The 21423-nt window shown below is 35.1% G+C and overlaps 1 protein-coding gene across 4 annotated transcripts in view; it reads left to right on the top strand.

Moving 5' to 3' along the window:
• Positions 1-21423, top strand: part of LOC115214515 (gamma-aminobutyric acid type B receptor subunit 2-like) — a 1118481-nt gene that overhangs the window by 350597 nt on the left and 746461 nt on the right. For all 4 annotated transcript variants that reach the window (XR_005000211.1, XM_036505132.1, XM_036505134.1 and 1 more), the window contains exon 2: positions 21239-21376. Coding sequence is in view for 3 of the 4 variants with exons in the window: in XM_036505132.1 (XP_036361025.1) it covers positions 21239-21376 (138 nt within the window). In the remaining variant the exon portion in view is untranslated. The remainder of the gene's footprint in view (positions 1-21238; positions 21377-21423) is intronic.

Genomic DNA, 21423 nt, shown 5'->3' with positions numbered 1-21423 from the left:
ATATATATATATATATATATATATATTAAATATATATATATATATATATATATATATATATTTATTAAATATATACATATATATATTAAATATATACAGAGAATACAGAAATTAAAAAATAGCACGTGACTTCGTTCACACACATTACACATACGGGTCTGCATGAGTGTATGTATATATACATATGTGTGGGTGTGTGTTTTTATATATATATATATATATGTGTGTGTGTTTGTGTGCATGTATGAGCACATATATATGTATTATATAATATATATAAATGTATCTTATATATATATATATATATCTTAATATATATATATATATGTGTATATATATCTTAAATATATATATATATATATTATATATATATATATATATATTAAATATATACATATATGTATATATATATTTTAAATATATATATATATATATATATTACAAAATTAGAGAATGGAGAAACATACTTAAATCAGTAAAACATCAACTATCCGATGATACTTAATCCATACTTTAATACACCATTACATATGAGTAAAGGCAATACATAAAATGAAATGAGATATACAGTAATAGTAAAAAGATAAAGAGATATAAGTAAAAAATTTTCAAATATAATATGCAAATAAATCAAAACTGACAGCTGTTTCGGCAGTGAGGACAGTCATACCTCATTTAACCTATAAGCCATAAAGGCAGGTATAAATGAGGCATTAACAAGGATGCCCCACGGCCTCTTCAGAGAATTAAATTAAATTTGTTATAATAGTGAAAAATATTATACAATCATATACATATAAATATAAAAATATAAAAATGTAAAATATAAAAACTTATACATCATAATGCTACACTTATATAATATAATACACATTTGTACAAAAAAGGAAGGTAGAGATGTTGGGGGACAAACACATATTCATATATGCGACGGGATTCTTCCAGTTTCCGTCTATCAAATTCACTCACAAGGCTTTAGTCGGCCCGAGGCTATAGAACAAGAAGACACTTGCCCAAGGTGCCAGGCAGTGCGACTGAACCCGGGACCATGTGGTTGGTAAGTAAGCCACTTACCACACAGCCACTTCTGCGGCTGAATATGTGAATTTTTTTTCGGATTATATTAAAGGTGAATAGTTGTGATTTTTATTTTGTTTTGGTTAAAATATACGTTTTTGAATAACTTTTCTGAAATCATAATGAGAACAAAATAACATTAGAGTATTTCTCCCCATGAAATCACTGAGTTGTACAGAAAAACACGTAATCATGCAAGAAAGAAATCTGAGAACATTTAACATAGAAATATAACGTTGCTGTTGTACCTAATAAGAATGAGAAAGATTCTGTTTAATCCGTTGATAGCAACACGGAAACGACTGCGACGACAATGTGAATACACGACGTTGCCCTCAAGCCTTCGCAAATATATCTGATAAAGAAATTTTAGATATAAAAATGATCCAGACAGTAAGATAATGTTGGCAGAAATTTGTTAGTTTGTTTAGGATTTCACGCAAGATCTTCTATGAGAATGTTGACACATTTTTCACAATGGAAGAGAGACTGGGGGGAGAGAAAGAGAGAGAAGCGGGGATTATACATTTTGAGACGTTATCAATAGAGTCGTGGCCAGCGTTTTATACAGTAACATGCATGGTGTATGGGATAGCGTCTGCGTCATTTCGCGACTGAAAGAAAGGTCTACAAGCAGAGTTAGTGTTATATAAACACATCCATGCTCTTGCAATGTAGTTGATATGACGACAGTGTAACGAAAATATGAGAATCAGGCTTATCGTACGTGTATTTGGCTTCTTGTTACCTGTGTAGCATAATAAGGCCGGGTGATAAGCAAATCAATGTTCAAGTCCTTATGAAATCTTAAATATTTAGAGATATATTTGAGCTAGCTATATCCTGTCCAAGACAGAAATTTGAGTACATACACCAATGGTACTTAGCTAAGTGGTTGAGGCTGATGGAGTAAATGTCATATGAATATTTTCAATCACAAGTGGCTTGAAAGCCAAATAAAAATCGAATACCAAGAGGAAATTAGCAACTGGAGTACGCATCTGAAAACTTCCCACCCTTCAACAACGTCCTTTTAAATTTCCATCAATGGCTCAGGGATTGTCTCATTCTTCATCCCTGAATCGGTTAATGCTCTCAGACACACAAAAATATCTCCATGTCACCATATATCTTCATGCAATGGATGAGATCTATGAACATTTTGAGAGTACTTAGAGATAAGTGTAGAAGATAAAAAATAAGTAAAGAAGAAAGAAGTTGGAGAAAAAAGCAAACCACATAAAGAGGACCTCCTCCTCTTAAAATAATATGAAGTCGACAGAGAGAATTAACTGGGCGTCTACAAAACGGAAACGGCTTTAAATTAGAATGAAAAAAGGTGTAAAAGGGGAATATGAAAGGTATTTGTTTGAGACTAAACAGCGGATTATTAAATAACATATCAAAGATGATTGCCTAAACTAAGATACAATTTCCTAACGTAATAACAATCAAAATGAAACTACAGATTTAGCAGCCTTTTAGACTGGCCAACAAAAAACTGCTTTAGAGTACCATACGTATAGCCAGCCACTATACAACAAAATGCAGGAAGAGCGCAGTAGTAGATTGTTTAATGCCAATCTATATGTTATGTAATTGTTTGTCGTAATATATGCTCTTGTAGTTTAGTATTTTCTTATATAATCTCATACATTTTTCATTTAATCTTTATCTAATTTAACGTACTCATTTAATAACAATCTTGTCATAGGGATGACATAGGTTGGGTAACGGTCAGATCTTAACGCGTTGTAACAAGTATTTTCTTTTCCATTCTATTCATATCAAATCGAGTGGCATCAATGAATTGTGGGTGAAAGTGGAAAGTGTGATGAGTTTGAAGGGTTCCAACGGAAGAAGGCTGATTAATGCTGGATCTGTAAGTGCTTCCACCGTTGTGAACTTGAGGATGTAATTTTCTTTACTCGAGAACTTTTGTTGTTGAAATTCTTTCTTGTATTCTTTATACTTTTGGTTTTTGATGACTATTTCCCTTCATATAAACCTCACATTTGTGTATTTGTATTTAGACCTTGCATTGCCCTCAATGGGTTACGATCCTGTGGCCAACAAAATAAATCATCATCATCATCATCATCATCATTGTCGTTGTCGTCATCGTCGTCGTCGTCATCAACGTCATTATTATTATTATTATTATTATTATTATTATTATTATTGCTGTTGTTGTTGTTACCATAGCTAAAGGTGTGTTTTTTTGAGCTCTGTTAGTTTATGACTAATTCACTTGTTTAAACGTTTCTGTCATCCATGAATAATAAATCGATGACGTTTTGTTGGCGGCTTTTGAATTCATACCCAGCTTTTATTTTCCTCAGAATCAGCGTCAGTACAAAGATCAGTGGGGACAGGCAGTCCCCTTGTAAGATGCCCCTCCTAATTTCTACTGTTCCTAAACTTATTATGTATGCTGTCAGGTCCGTCCTCCAATTCGCTATACGTTTTTCAAGCAATCGTTCAATATTCGATGCAATACCAAACAGGTTAAAACATTCCATTATCCAAGAATGTGGGATCACATCGTACTCCTTACGATAGTCAATCCATGACATGGCTAAGCCACGCTTCCTCTTTTAATCTCTGAGTACAGCTGTATCTACCAGAAGTTGATCTTTGGTACCCCTGCACTTATGCTTGTAACCCTTCTGCTCATGTGGCAGGATTCCATTTTTTTCCAGATGCTCGTACATTGAATCTGCGAATATTCCAAACAATATCTTCCACATAAGTGGCAACATGATATCGGCATTTAATTGTCTACCGTATTGCTTTTTTCGATGTTTCTCAGGCACAGCACTGTCCTACCCAATTTCAACCACTCTAGTGTTCCTCGGTCGGCATTGCACAAGACGTTGAGTTGCGTAGCTATATTCGTGCATGAAATTAACCAAATCTTTTGATCCAGTAGCCTTGAACTCCTTTAGTTCCCGGGGCCTTCCAGTTGCTCATTTTTTGGCTGATTCCCTTCAATTCCTTAACTGAAATGATTAGTTCTACCTCTTTCGGACAGAATTCTGTTCGTTTCAGTTCTTGCAACCATTCAGCATCCTTCTTGTGCTCCTTGTCTTTGCTCCAGATATCGCTCTAAAACATTTGACTTTCAATGTTATTTGGTATCAACTTTTCATCTGTACACTCTCCATTTATTTCTTTATAGAATCTCTGATCTACTCTGAATAACCTATTCTGCTGGTAACCCTTCGTTCTTTAATCGCATCTTACTATCTTTGCTTTCTTTGCAACGAGGCGCTGTTTCAGTTCCTCCAATACTACTTTCAGGCCATTACTTTCAATACTATACCTCCTTTTCAGAGCCCTGTATTTTTGTTTGCTGTTAAGTTCCCCTTTCTCTTTTCGGTCTAATACACAGATATTTCCTTCGAGAGCATGTCTAACTCTGCTTTTATTCTTTTTTTCCTGCATGGATCTTTTCTTTTGTCACTTCAATTATGTTTCTTTTTCTTGACATCGACACTCAGATTTTCTGCTATAACAATACTTGCTGCCTTGATCAAATTATTTGTTTCTGCGATGTTGTTTGTTCTGATATATTTCAGAATGTCATTGACATTTTTCGTTTCTTGTTTCAATTTCCATCGATCAACCTTTTTAAGGCTGCAAATAATATCGCTATCGTTCTCCTGCACTCTTACCTTTATTTTGTCGTATATTTCCTTTTGTTCATCTGTCATGTTGCTATTAGTTTTATTGCCTTCTTTTAGTTCATCTATATGTCTCTCATCATGTAAACGACCACTGCTTCTTTCCTTAAGATTTTATACCTGGAAAATTAAATAAGTTATTACACTTTGAAAAGTTCAGGACAACTTATTACATCTAGTAAAGTACAGAACAAGAACAATTTTACTTAAAATAGAGCAGCTATGGATAAAATTTCAGTATTAAAAACTATTTGATTTTAAATTACGAAGTAACATTATGATGGAAAAAGGGTACTATTATTTTGTCAAAATATTGACACACTAGAATACTTTAAAAAGTGTGAGCCAGAAATACCAATATAGCTAAAGCCTTATGCAACGTAGAATAGTATATATGGTTGGCAAATTCATTATGTATTGGGTGAAGACTAAAACTGTGAACACTTGGCAATAACTCAGACAATAACTCAAGCAAATTCTACTGTAGATTTTTTATTACAGGAAGATTTTACAGTAATATATAACTAATTTTTGTATTACTTTACTTATTGTACTAATTATTATGTACTACTATTATTTTTTATAACCTATTTTAACACATTTGATAATTAATTAATAATTAAAAAAGTGAATCTTTTGAAAGTGCAAAAATATTTTAATTCAGTTATTTTAAATTTTTAATAGACGTAACAAGTAATAACGCGTAATAAAATTTTAGTTTTAATGAAAGCTATTTTGTAAATCTAAATTTCTTTAGAAATTTTATCCGTATCTGCAATATTTTAAGTAAAAGTTTTATTGCTCTGTACCGTACCAGATGTTATAAGTTGTCCTAAACTTTTCCAAGTGTAATAATTTGTACTGCAATTTTCCAGGTTTTATAATCTTAAGAATAATATTTCTCTTGCTAGCATTTCCCCATGTAATTGAATATGCCGAAACACTCAATTATCCATGAGTGTTGGATTATGTCGTTGCCTTTCTTATAATCTATCAATACCGTTGTTAAAGCTTTCCTCCTGGAATTCACTTTGTTTAGAACTGATTTCTCAAGTTATAATAGTCTATGCGTTTCTTTAAGCTTCTTCCTGCTACCCTTTTGCTTTTCTGGAAGGAAATTACGATTTTCAAAATACTCATAAAAGCTTACTGAGAATATTGCTGTTAACACCCTTCATAAGTAAGTGATTGATCTATAATTAGTAGTTATACAGCCTTCGGTTTTGTCTTTCATAAGAAGTGCTGACTGCTCCCTAATTATCCAATCAGTAATGACCTCTCCATTCAGGAAACCTGAAGTATTTCTGTCAGTCTCCCTCCCTTGTATGTTTCTAAATTTCTTTAACGAATTTCTTTCATAATACGATCGATAATACGTGCCCCAATTGCAGTATCTGTCAATATCTAAGGTTGCATTTTAGGGAGATGTGCTATGTGCACTAATTACCAAAAGAATAATTGTGTTGTTAGTCGTCCACAGACTCTTCCACTCTCTGGTTAGATCTTGTTATGTATTCTATATCGACTCTGTTATCATAGAGAATTGCAAAGTCTATGATCTTATATTGCTTATGTTGCCCCCTATAATACTAAATTGTCATTTAACTTCGAGAGTATACTTAGTCTATGTGAGCATGTGCTGTAAGATACCATAATTCTTTGTCTCTGTCATAACATCTGGTTCATGTTCATAACACTTGTATGTAATCTCGAAATTACATATCTAACATCCCAAAGCAATCTTCTATCTACATATTCAGCGCTTATACTCTTTATGCTAACTACTGTAATCACTCAAGAGATGATTGATGCTTACGTCTTCTTCCCGCAGATTCTATATTTATCATCTGACTGATTATTTCGGTCTTTGCATTTATCAGATTCTGGATCCTCAGCAGCCCGAATTAGAACCAAGGTCTCTCGCTTCACGTCCATCAGCCATAACCAACCTTTTTTTTAGATTTCAATATCAACCACGGTTCGTTGCATGAATTGGCCGCCATATAATTCCAGTCCTTTCTATTTGCTTCCTTTGTTCATCTTTCTTCTCTAATTGAATTCTATTACCGTTTCAACAACTCCTTGGACAGATTTAGCTGCTGATAGTATTCTTTCTTCATTCGGCACATCATTTTGTAATACTAATATTGCAGTACTAAGGATATTTTCTCTCTTTAGTAATTTTCTGCTCTCTTCCGTTATTAGTAGTTTGAGCCTGGTAATATTACTCTTAACGTGGTACATGCTGTGCATTGTAAGCAATTTCCTGGTGCTTCTATCCATGTTCTTTGACCTGGGCATTGCTCATTTTGGAAATGAAGCAAAGCATCTTATTTCAGGATTGGCCAACGTATTAATACTTTAATATTTCCTAGGTTTAATTGTTTTACAAGCACCTTCCCAGTTTTTCAATTTTTTTTCTCTCTCATTTCTCCTCCTACCGTATTGCAGTCTCCTTAGTAATTTTGCACCTTAGAGCTTATCTTCCGGCCTCTTTTCATAATTAGTCTAGTGAAATTATTTACTCCAAGCTGCATCCCAGTATACTTAGTAAATACACTTACTGTCTGGATTAGAGGAACCAAGTCTTTCTAATCCTTTGTATACAGTTTGAGATTATCCATATAAAACAGGTTTTCGTCGTCGCCGTGCCCCCCCCCCACCAGATAAAACTTGCTGTCACTAAGAGGCAATCTTTCAGTAAGATGTCTACCGGGCATTCTATTTGAATCTCCTGCAGCCATTTGCCTATATCTGGCTTACTTTTCCCAACGCATCAATTATTATAGGCACGAACTTTGCTGTTCGCATGTGTCATCGTTATTATTGTTATTATTATTATTATTATTATTATCCAATCTTTCAGAAATACATCAGATATTTCTATTCCCGACTCATAATGTATAGTACATTGTAGAAAATAGATGTGAATATGTTTGATGTCTATACGTATAGAATTAAGAATATCCGAGGACAAATGTACTGAGGGACTAATTTCTTAACTGCTGTATCGTTATGAATTCAATAGCTAATTGAATATAATTCATTAACGTCTCTATTTCTCTCTACACAGCATTATATTCATTCGGCATCCTGTCGTTGATTATTCATATACAAATGCCATCTTTCTTACGGAACATGATATCGTATTTATTATATGATATCATATGTATGTATTTATATTCTAAAATTCCATTAGATTTTATCTCGATGATATTTGACACATTGACATGGACTTTTTTTATTAGCAAATAAACCTGATTGACCACGTTATTTTGTCTCTAAATATATTTTGTGGGAAACATTATTGAATATTCTACATTGTTTCAGAGAATATTGTGCGAACAGATATTACAGAATAATTTGTCAATTATTTTGTAAACGTTACACAAGAATTAATATGACTTTTCTACTGCTCTAGACCCCAAGCATCAAATGTTGCTTCAATCCTTCAGTCACCAATTGAGATTAGAATCAACACCATGATTCTCATGTGATATACGGTCATATCAAAGCATAGTTGCTTTGAAAACAAAAATAATTTTGTTGGCGAACTATATTAGAATTAGTACAAGTTGTAAAAAGCAAGAATAGGTTGAAGAATACACTGTTATCATATAAGCAAGGAGGGAGAACCCTGGAAAATTGCCTTATTCCCCTACAACCTGGTAGTATATTATCACTTCCACATTAAATATTTTACTATACATAATTACTGAATATCAATGTCAGTATACAATATCGTCTTTTCTCTTTTCTTTTTGAGATTCCTGATATTTCTAATTCATTTTCACAGAAACATGTGTTAATCGCAAATAGGATGTTCTTTTTACTATAGTTCGTCTTTTAGAACACGTCTCCAAATCCTGCCACGATTTCATTTCATTCGCCTTCAGTCATCTTTACAGACGGAATTTTACTTTCATCTTTACCCAGATATCTATAGCAATAAAATCTCTACAGTTTAATATGTTTCAGCATTGTGTTTTCATCCTATTCCGCATTTTCCACTTCAACGGAATACGGAATGTTGACAATGTTGAAAGAAATTCCGAAGTTAAGAAAGAATTGCAGGGTTGCAAGCCTTATATTTTCTATTTGTATGTCGCTCATCAACTTAGATCCCTTTATTTCCCTATGAAATGTGACTGTCATATTTAAAACTGAAAGCGAAATAAATATTTATCTCCTGTATACATTCATATGTTATATAGAGACGCCTGTGAAACTTCCTGTGAAACTTCCTGTGAAACTTTCTGTAATAGCATTGGTAGTTTTCAAAAATAATTTGCTTACTTGCTTAGCTGTTTTCTTGGAATAGGAGGCCTATTATTCGTAGTAACATGCCACCATGTAGATAAGGAAGAAATCAAATTATTATTGAGCTGACAGAACAGTTAGCAGCCGGACAAAATGCTTAGAGGCATTTCATCCGGCTTTACGTTCTGAGTTCAAATTCCACCGAGATTACATTTGCCTTTCATCCTTTCGGAGACGGTAAATTAAGTATCAATTGAACATTGATGTTGATTTAATCGACTTACCCCTGCTTCTATATTGCTAGCCTTGAGCCAAAATTTCTAACCCATCATTGTCATTGTCGTTGTCGTTATTGTTATTTTTAAAATTCAGACTTTGTGAGTTTTTGCTATTGAACAAAGGATCTTGGTTTTTGTGTACCGTGGAATCGATTGTTTTTCAGGGAGAACGCCAATAAATATTACGTACGTGAAAAGATTTAAGAGAAAACAACACTGAAATTTGTAGATATAAGACCAAAGGAAATTTGAAGGGCAATATTCAAAGATAATTAGTGATCCTGTTTCTCTTGAATCACATTTGGACACGTTTAATCAACATATATATATATGCGTATATATATATATATATATATATATATATATATATATATATATATATAATATATATATATATATATATAGGGAGAGTTTACGAAAAAACAAAAGACGAAGATAGGTGGTGTGCAAAACAAACAGATGTATTAGTATAACGCTCAGGAATAGAAAAAGTAGTTTATGTTTCGCGCCCATGTTCCTCTACAGAAAGGGACACAGAAAAAATGTGTGTACGGTCTAACGATCTATCATGGTGAATATATATATAGAATAAAAGTTTACACATATAAATATAAATAACGTGAAATACACGAAGGGACGAACATAAAAAACAGACAGGTCATTCAAAGCCTTCATTCTTCAGTCAGAAACCGATTCATCATTGCAAATTTCGGCTGTTTAATTCTGAGATCTGCTCTGAATCGGCCAGCCCCAGAAGGAAAGAATGTAACGCATTAGAGACGAACATGAAACGAAAAAAACTTTTTTGAAGACAGTAACGGTTAAAAACAAGGATGACACAGGCACCCTAGGGCTTTGAGACAAAGTGAGACACAAAAACAATTTATCAGCAAGCGTGGAAAAACAATTACCTTTTCGGTGTCGGGACACATGTTGAACAAGCTGCCATTGGCAACGGAATGGCTGAGACAGCAAGTCGCAAGAGGGTTAGAGAGAGAAGGGGGTAAGAGAGAGGGAAAGAGGGACAGAGAGAGAGGGGTAAGAGAGAGGGAAATAGGGACAGAGAGAGAGAGGGGACCAAGGAGGGTGGAAGGCTGAGGACAGAAGCAGTGACCAAGAGAGAGAGAGAGAGAGATAAGGAATCAGAGAGGCTGCGAGAAAAAGGCGCCAAAACAACTTGGCAAAGAAGCAATGGCGGAAGGGAAAGAGAAAGTGTAAAGACATCGTGCAAGGCTGGAGATATGACAAACATAAAGAGATTTGTGCAAGTACGCTGCGAAAAAAAAAATATATATATATACATACATATAAAACAGGCATGTCTCATTATATGTATTGCGAGATACGCATGACGTTAAATTGCACCTCTTCCTGGTATGATAAACAACTAATAGCATACAAACAGCACGCGTATACACTAAATTAGAGAAAGCTTGAAATGAGAAAATTACTACCACTGATATGTTAGATGATGTAAGAGATTAAATGAACGGTAAAAACAGAAACCACACTGATTTTTAAATATTTTGGAAATCAAAGATTTGAACATGCACAAATGAAGGAAATAAAATGTTAGGACAGACTATTCAAAATGTGTTAATTTACTACCCAGAAGCTCACTTAAATACCAAAATCGAATTTAGGTTTCTACTCTTTTTCTCAATCAGTAATTTATATTGGTTGTAATAATCTATACATGACTCTTATTACATAAGAAAACGCATATAATTACGAGAAAATAATAATAGTAGTGAGATTTAGCATATAACTCCTAACCTTTAATTCTCAAATGTTTTTTTTCACAAATAGAGCTCGAAAACCATTTTAGGACAAAAAATAACTAGTAGAGAATGATATTAAACTAATACTGACAAATAGCTAAAAGGCACAAACGAAACTGAAAGAAAATCGTTGTGTGGAATTTCCTTTTAGAATATATTAATATTTAAAACAAAAGCTTCAGAAAAAGAAGACAGTTTTGAGAACATGAAACAATAATACACTCACACACACACAGAAAAATATTCTGAGGAATTTTCATTCTTGATGCTCCAGATAGCACAGCTAAAACATTTGTAAAACATTGCTTCTCTCCAAGGTAAGGCTACAAAAAAAGAATTGCAGTTGCTGTGGCGTCTACTTGCATTGCTGAAACTCCACACTCAGGAGGACAAACAGCTCATGCTACCTTTAAATTACCGCTATACCTGTTCACAAGTGACAGTCCATTTTGTAACATAAGCAAAGCTTAGATGCAAAAGGTGTGTCGTGCTAATGCCACCTAATCATTTGGGATGAATGCAACATGACACATAAAGGTGCAATGGAAGATCTTGATTGATAACACACAGCAGAAAAAGGAAGCGACAGTGAATCTATGGGAGGAGTTAAATTAGTTTTATGAGGAGACTTCAGACATACATCAGCAGTCATTCTGAGACGAACAAGATCTGATGAAATAAAAGCATGCATTAAGTCTTCACACCTATGGAATACAGTACAGAAATTCTTAGATACTAATGTATGAGCTTTACTTGTTGGGGAACAATGTGCGGAACAATGTTTGTTACAGCTGATCTATCAAAACAGGAAAGTAACATTTGATGAAATTGGTAATATCACTTTAGCTAATATTGCTATCATGGAATCCCCCGGCTGAATTGACGAACAGGGTATTTCCAGACTTAAGTAATAGTTATAATTCATATAAATGGTTGTGTGAAATGGCAATTCTTGCTCCAAGTATTAGAAAGTAGCAAGTATCAACCATGAATTAATGAATAAGATTGCAACAGTCATTAAATAGTACTAACCAGCAGATTCAGTCTGTCGTTAAAATCAATCTGCCCATTACACAACAGAGTTCTTTCATTCTCTCAATTCACTGAAACTCCTCCACGTAGACTTTTTTTTGAACGAAGGGGTCATAATAATGATTCAACGTATGTGATAGAATTCATCCCCCTTCATAAAAGTCGTAAATTTTGTATTTTCGCTTTTTTTGGATTATTATTATTTTTGCATTTTTGTACTATGAATTCAGAATTGATTTCTCAATTGAAGAATCAATTGTATCGCAATGGAAGAATAAATTGAATTTAGAATAACAAATTTCTATACAACATATTTTGCTTTTTTCTTCTAATATATAAGGAACACTGTCATTTCCGGGCAACGTCGAGTAACTCTGCTAATTAATTTCTATTTATATATTCGTTTGTGTATGTATATATGTGTGAGTATGTGAGTAAGTGTAAAATTAAAAGTCTAAAAGCGAAGATAAATTAGGTTACGAAATGCTACGTAAGAAATGTAGCACGAAATGAATCTCAACATCTATGCAGACGAAACGAAGAGACTATATAAAGAATATTTAAGATTACCAGAACTCACGACTGAAACCAAAAGCTAAATTTACCATGGCACACAATCAAAATCTCCTCACCAGGAACTATATATATATATATATATATATATATATATATATAATCACCGTGACCAACCAGGCTATCTTATGTTGCTACACATCGCTGGTCACAATGCGCTTCGCATTGTTTTAGCCTTCAAAGGACGCCACCCCACTGGTTAAGCGAGCAGGCCTATATATATATATATATATGTGTGTGTGTGTGTGTGTGTGTGTGGTGTGTGTGTGTGTATGTGTGTGTGTGTGTGTGTGTGTGTGTGCGTGTGTGTGTGTAGCAAAGCAGAGTGCTTACGTAAATTACCATTATGTTGAATGTGAGATACAATTTAATACGTTGTCTCTAACTGCCTTACCTTAGCCAAGTTAAAATAAAATGTTCGACTAAGTGTATTGAGCTTTTGAATATACTGGAAATCATGAATTACTAAGAGAAATATATTTCAATAAATACACAAGAGAATATATTTCAGAGAGACACAAAACGACAAAATCCTGGTTATACCAATCTTCACAGACACCGGCACGAATGTAATTCAGCTGATATTGTTTTCAAGTCCCGCTGGGAATGAAATTGCTTACTAATCAAAGTAAGATACGTCCAAGGCATTAATGTATAACTGAAAGTAATGGGAGAATTTTCTAACTCAAAGTTCTCGCCGTATAGTTAACCAAAATGTTGAGACTGAGATTTATATTGATTAAGGATTATAATAATGATAATAATAAATCATTCATTTTTAGCCATAGGTGCTCACATGCAATAACATTAAATATTCTGCGCACTGCTTGTCAGTTGCTTGACCTTAACCAGTTGAGCATGTCCATTAGTTGCTGACGATATGTGCATCTCTGATCACGAGTAGAAGTAGTGGAATCCACCATAGCCCTGAGTTGAGATGAAGTCTTTGGAGTTTAGATAATTCACCTTTGGAAATATGAGTGTTCTGTTTAACATCATTAAACAACCCTTGTGCAGGGACTTTTTGATCAGGATGGGCTACTCAACCCGAAAAAAATTCTAACTGGTCCCCACCTGCAAGGTCATGCGCTGTTTATCTTGATATGAGATCCCTATCTTGCGCACATATGGTTGTGATGCATGTGCCTGGTATACCCTTATCAGAAGTGTAGTAATGGTTAGTATACTGGGCTTCGTATATTTTATCCCAGTGTCTCTTAGATGACAAGCACTGCTCTCTCATTCAATAATGATAGCAACAATAATAATAATGATGAGGATAATAATAATAATAATAATAATAATAATAATAATAATAATAATAATAATAATAATATAATAATAATAATAATATAATAATAATAATCATTTCTACTATAGACAGAAGGCCTGCAATTGGCGGGAGGGGTTAGTCTACTTCATCGCGATACTTATTTAATCGACCCAGAAAAGATGAAAGGAAAGTCGACCCCGGTGGAATTTTGAACTCAGAACGTAGCGGCAGACGAAATACCGCTCAGCATTTCGCCCGGTTTGCTATCGATTCAGTAAAGTATTAGTTGAAACAAACAGATAGCATTATATCTAAGGCTGCAGGCAGCAAGCCTGCTGAGTATGCAAGACTCCAGGTGTTCCAGCAGAACATGTGATAAAAATACATAATAATAATAATAATAATGATAATAATAATAACAACAACAACAATTGACGAAATACGCTAATCATTTAGCCCTGCGTAATAACAATTCCCCAACCTCACCGCCTTCATAATAGTAATTATAGCAGTAACACTAATAATGATAGTTGTTGACTTCTTATATTTGGCAGAGAGATATCAGATGAAGAAGATATTAAAAAGAGAGTTATCGATATGTATGTGAGTTTACATTGCAGATAAGAAGGAAAAAAAGAGTGAAAGATGAAATGTGTTAACAACTTTCACACTACACTGAACAGCGAGGGAAAGGCGAGACGTTTGTGACTGTGAAATATGTTTTAATTTCAATAGGTCAACGCTAAATATTGATGAATCTGATAAAGTCAATTTCCTGGATGCACATTGGCCACATTCCATGTGTTGTAGTCATGTGTTCTGGTAATGGGAGGGTCCAGTACATCGAGATCGACAAATTTCTTATCGTGTGTGCCCTCCCTGGGTGTTCAAAACGGCCATACACCATCGGAACATGGAATGCATGAGGCAGTTCTCAAAAGCCACTAGCACCTGTACCCACAACCTGAGGAAAGCTGCTTCCAGTTCAACACGAGTTGCCGGCCTTCGGACAACCTGGTTCAGCCATGTCTGGATTCCATCTCACAGGTTTTGCTCATTTGGGCTCAAATCCGGGTTAAGACCCGGCCACGGCATGTTGTGCTGATGCAGGAAGTCCGTGGTGATGGTCACATGGGAGGGAGCATTGTCCTCCTGGATTACGTGGGTATGGTGATGCGCGAAGAATGTCACGATGTGTGTGTGTGTGAATGCACCACCAATTGTTTGCCAATCTGTTTGCAAATACCCTGGTCAAAATGTTCAATTCTGCGTTGAGCAGAGGGATGTGTCGAACATTATTCCCAAGATCCCCATCATCTGGGTCCTTACTTAGCACCGTCACCACTCCTCGGTTCACAGATTAGAGTATGAACCCATTATATTGTCAGTTTGTGACGACGCAAGCCACCTAGTGCCCAAACAATTATGAAATGCAATAATAAAATTCGTAGGGAAACTATCTTGTCCCGGTGACCTGACCCCACGACAATCCGACAAGGCATCCTCTACTATCGCAGCTCTGATCGGCTTTTCACAGCATTCTGCTTTCCGCCCCGAGAGCTGTGACAAACTGGCGGGAAAGTCCATAGTATCCACCCTGCGTGCTGGTCTATCACCCCTCCCGAAAAGCTGGCCGAAATGCTTGTAAAAAACGTTGCACATCTCCTCGGGTTCGTTTACCAATTACACGTGTTTGTTCATCACAGACCTTATTCTGGCATCGTTGCCATGTTGGATGGTCCTCACACGGGTCCATCTCCCTGTACTGATCCCTCTCACCCCTGCATGAATCTTAGCCCTCAAAATACACCCATCGTGTTGAGTCTTGAGGTGTTGCTTGAGCGCCAATGTCGCAGCCAACACTTGGGTTGCACTGCCAGTACTCAATGCTTCTTCTAGGGTCTTAACAAAATCCGTTCCTACTCTATCATTTTGAGTTGTTAATTTTTTAGTAAATTTTATTGACTCAAATTTGATGGCTCGTTTGAGGGCACGCCACCATTTGTTGTTAATAATCGCGCCTGCCAGTGCCATCTTCAATGGCCGACCAATCCTGTTTCTGTACTCCTCAGAGGTCAAAAGAGACCTTCCCAATACAAACAGACAGAAAAAAATGGACTCCAAACGACCAGACATTGTGATCAAGGACTACAACAGAGGAAGTTGTTTGTTAATAGATACATCTGTCCTACAAGATCAAGATGTCTCAAGAAAGTTATGCAAAAATGTTTCTCACTGTAAAGATCTGCAAATTGAAATGTGAAAGCTTAGTAATACAATACAAGTAGTAATTGGTATTTTGGAAATGATAAAGAAGGGGGCTGAGAAGTGCATTAAGCAACTCACTAGTAGTAACTCCAATCTCCGTGTGCTACAAAAGGTAACCTTGATGGGTACAGCCCATATACTACGGAAAGCGCTCTTTGTTTCGAATGGAATGAATGTGGTGACAATTTTAGCATGCATAGCAAAACGAAAGTGCCCTTGATACTCTTGACCCCCAGAAGATGCCTACTACTAAAGCAGCAGAAAGAAAGTTATAATGAAAAGAAACCATAAATAATAATAATAATAATAATAATAATAATAATAATAATAATAATAATAATAATAATAATGACAATAATAATAATAATATTATTTACAAAGGATGCTTTCAATACAAACTACAAGATAAATCAAAACACTGCACATACAAAACACCCATAGTGCTCCAGACGGTAAACAGTGAAAACAATCAATGAAAAGATGACTATAGAGGAAAAAATATAAATAATATTCATCACAAGTTTAATGATAAATTTCTAAGTTATCCGTTTCTATTATTCCTGGGTGAATTTCTTCCACTTCGTCAGCAGACTAACATAACATTTGACAACGAGTCAAAACACCTAAAGGTTTATGGAACGTAAGTGCTCGAATGAACACTTGTGTATCATCGTATTACAGTTTATGTTATACAACTAAATATAAACTAAATATGCAGCTTCTAGCTTTTTACATCTATTTGGCATTGTCAAAATTGTAAGGAAATAAATCAATACTTGAGGAAGTATATAGCTAAAGTGAATATAAGCATGTGTGTGTGTGAGCGTATGTATGTGTGAGTATATATATAATATATATATATATATATATATATATATAATATATATATATATATTTTAAAAAGGAGATGTCGAACACGAGTGGTGATATATAAAAAAGGAAATGAAGAAAATGCTGAGAAATAATTGAAGTAATTTAAGTAATTTAATTAGGTGAAAGTTCTTTTTACCGGTTGCGCATTTGTTATGCTTATCAAAATATAAAAGAGAGATTAGAGTCTGTCTCTTATATGTGAAAAAAAAGAGGCTCCAGAGTTGTTTTGGATTTGCTTGGTTTCGCGCCTAAAATTTTGATTGGTCATTATGAAGGGGTCACGTGAATGTTTGAATGGAAGTTGGTGTTGGGGTAAGAAAAAAGGCTCCAGAGAAGTTAAAATTTGGCTAGTGTCCCGCCTAAAATTTCTTATTGGCCATAATAAAGAGGTCACGTGAATGTTTAGAATTTTCGAAAATAGTGTTGTTGAAATTTCTTATTGTTCAGGCTGGTCAGTAGACGTCATGTGGATATTTTAAATAGCTTTTTAGCGCGTAGTTAGGGAGTGTATTTTCCGCTTGACTGGATAAGTAAGTTCGTTTAGAACAGGGAGAGCTGTATGTATGTATGTGTGTGCGCGCGCGCGTGTGTGTGTGTTTATATGTATGTTGGGGCGCGCGCGCGTGTATATATGTGTATGTGTGTGGGTACTGCTATGGAGACAGAATACTATATCAACTTAGCACTCTCCACCTTGGAAAATGGAACATATTACGAAAAGGCTGAACACTACAATCAACAGAAAATTATGAGAAACTTAAAAACCCTGATCAACCCCCACAAAGAAGAACTCACTAACAAAGAATTCACTTCATCACAAAATTCACTAGTAAAACCAGCCTCTTCTACGGTATTCCCAAAATTCATAAAAGCGAATTAATAAGTAAGGCATGCAAGGAAGCCACAAACTCTGTAATCAATGTCCCCTCACCAAATGACCTCAAATTGAGACCTATAATAGCAGGTCCCGCTTGCGAACCCACCGCCTTAGCAACTTCATTGATACCCTTCTCAAGCCGTTCCTCAAACACATTAAAAGCTACATAAGGGACGATCTAGATATGCTCAACCACCTCCCCAATACACTTCTTGCTGAACAAACCCTGCTAGTAACATTCGATGTAGTCAATCTTTACTCCAACAGCCCCCACAACCTAGGAATAGAAGCTATCCAATTCTGGCTGGATAATTACTCCAACGAACTCCCACACCGCATCAAAAAGGAATTTATTTTAGAAGGACTCAAATTCATCTTAGAGAATAATTTCTTCACCTTCAACAACAAATTCTGCAGACAGAAATCAGGGACGGCAATGGGAACGAAAACAGCTCCTACTTACGCCAACTTAGTCATGGGATACCTGGAAATCACCCTCTATAATAACGTTCTTAACCAATTTGGCACCACTCTCCACACACACATAGAGAAGAACTGGAAGAGATATCTTGATGACTGCTTCATCCTTTGGCCCGAAACCGTCGAGAAGCTTAACGAATTCACACTCTTATAAATGGGCTCAACACAAACATTATTTTCACAATGGAATACAGCCCTCAACAAATTCCCTTCCTCGACATCCTCATTAAAATTCACAACAAAAAAATAGAAACAGACATATACTACAAGCCCACAGACTCCAAGCAATACCTCCCTTTCAATTCATGCCACCCTAGACACGTTAAAATTAACATTCCCTACAACTTAGCCAAGAGAATTTGCACTATAGTCTCCATATAAAAACACCCGTCTCTTACGTCTACAAGAACTCAAGGGCACATTAACAAGCAGGGATTACCCCACGTCACTAATTGACAATGGGATCCAACGCGCCCTAAAACTCAGCACGCAGGAACTTAGACGCCCTAAACCTGTTACATCGAAACCCCATACTCTACATACATCTCTACATACAACCCCCTGAACAATGAAGCTTTTGACACCATCCTCCAGAACATTCCTGTATTACAAAAGGACCATAGAATGAACCAAATCCTCCTAACACACGAAATCATAAAGAGCAAAAGGCAACCCAAATCATTGAAAACATCCTAACAAATGCCAAAGTACTGCCAACCACAACAACTAAACCCACAGTAAACAAATGCAATAGACCCAACTGTGGTATATGCATCAACCTAATAGAAGGTCCGGAATCCTTTTTAAACAAGGACAACGTTTCACCAGTAAAACACAATTCACATGCGCATCAGAAAACCTAGTATATGTCTTAACTTGCTCGGGCTGTAATGAACACTACATAGGCCAAACAAAAAATAGCCTCCGCCAACGCATGACTGTCCACAGATCCCAAATAAAAATACAGGAATATAGAAAAATAGCATTTAGTGCACATATTGATACCTGTGCCGCACAACTCCATCCCAATTTTAGAATCTTTCCCCTCTACAAATTTAAAGACAATGCCACTCATACCCAGCGAATAACCATGGAATCCCACCTTATTAATAAATACAGACCATCTAAACACATGCCCCTAACACGAACCCACAACAAACACTGCACACACCCTACACACACCTTTACCCAGATATAACACCATGACACACCACAAATATATGGTTCCACACATACACATAATTGAATACGGGTGCAAAACATCCAACACTATTTTTGGAAATGGCTGTAAATATTGACTTCACACAAATACGTTGCTTCCCGATACAGGCACAAGGCCAGCAGAACTATAAATATTGAAAATTGTACCCACACATACACATATATACACGCGCGCGCGCCCCAACATACATATAAACACCACACACGCGCGCGCGCACACACATACATACATACAGCTCTCCCTGTTCTAAACGAACTTACTTATCCAGTCAAGCGGAAAATACACTCCCTAACTACGCGCTAAAAAGCTATTTAAAATATCCACATGACGTCTACTGACCAGCCTGAACAATAAGAAATTTCAACAACACTATTTTCGAAAATTCTAAACATTCACGTGACCTCTTTATTATGGCCAATAAGAAATTTTAGGCGGGACACTAGCCAAATTTTAACTTCTCTGGAGCCTTTTTTCTTACCCCAACACCAACTTCCATTCAAACATTCACGTGACCCCTTCATAATGACCAATCAAATTTTAGGCGCGAAACCAAGCAAGCAAATCCAAAACAACTCTGGAGCCTCTTTTTTTTCACATATAAGAGACAGACTCTAATCTCTCTTTTATATTTGATAAGCATAACAAATGCGCAACCGGTAAAAAGAACTTTCACCTAATTAAATTACATAAATTACTTCAATTATTTGTCAGCATTTTCTTCATTTCCTTTTTTATATATCACCACTCGTGTTCGACATCTCCTGTTTTTTAAATATATATAGATATATATATATATATATATATATATATATATATATATATATATATATATACTCACACATACATACGCTCACACACACACATGCTTATATATATATCTATATATATATATATTATATAATATTTATATATTTATATATATATGGTTTTGTATAATCTGAACTGCGTATTATATTAAGCGTTGTTATATTTCTAGATTTCCCTCTATCTGGTGCTCATATGGCATTCATTTTTATACATGGACGAATACATACATTCATACGCACACACAAACAAACACAGACACACACATAGAAACGTACACGCAGGTACACACAGACTCATACACATACACAAATACACACACACACACACACCCACACACATATATATATATATATATATATATATATATATATATATATATATATTATATATATATATATATATATATATATACGCTTGTGAATGAGTATCGTATGCATATATGCATTTCGGTTCGTTTGCATATTCGCGTTTGTGAAGCAAAGCGGCAGAAATTTGATATAGAAATCCGGATGTGTGGATGACTTGAACAGTTTCTCAGGTAATTTGATAAATTAAGTGCCTAATTAAACAGTTTATGAATGAAAGTATAAAATACAAATTATATAAAAATAACTTATCTCTTTCCGTCAGAGTCATACGTACTTTTCTCTCTATATAATATTTATGTATTTTCATGTCGTCCTGTCTTCACAAATATTTAAGACATTTTTCATTACTAATATGTTTTTATGTTTATGTTTTCCTCTTACAGTGCGACATGGCTGTTGCTACCCGCTTATTCTTTGATATGATGCACGAAAACACAACTAAAATCATATTATTTGGCGACGCATGTTTTAACGTGACAGGACCTATGGTGCAAATTTCAAAATGGTGGAATATGACGCAGGTATATTTTATCAATTTTTTATGTGTATTACGATCAGCAGAGTCAAG

This window comes from Octopus sinensis, linkage group LG7 (genome assembly GCF_006345805.1).
Source record: "Octopus sinensis linkage group LG7, ASM634580v1, whole genome shotgun sequence".
Taxonomy (NCBI): Eukaryota; Metazoa; Mollusca; class Cephalopoda; order Octopoda; family Octopodidae; genus Octopus; species Octopus sinensis.
Note: the sequence above shows the minus strand (reverse complement) of the source record. Positions and strands in the feature narration are given on the sequence as shown.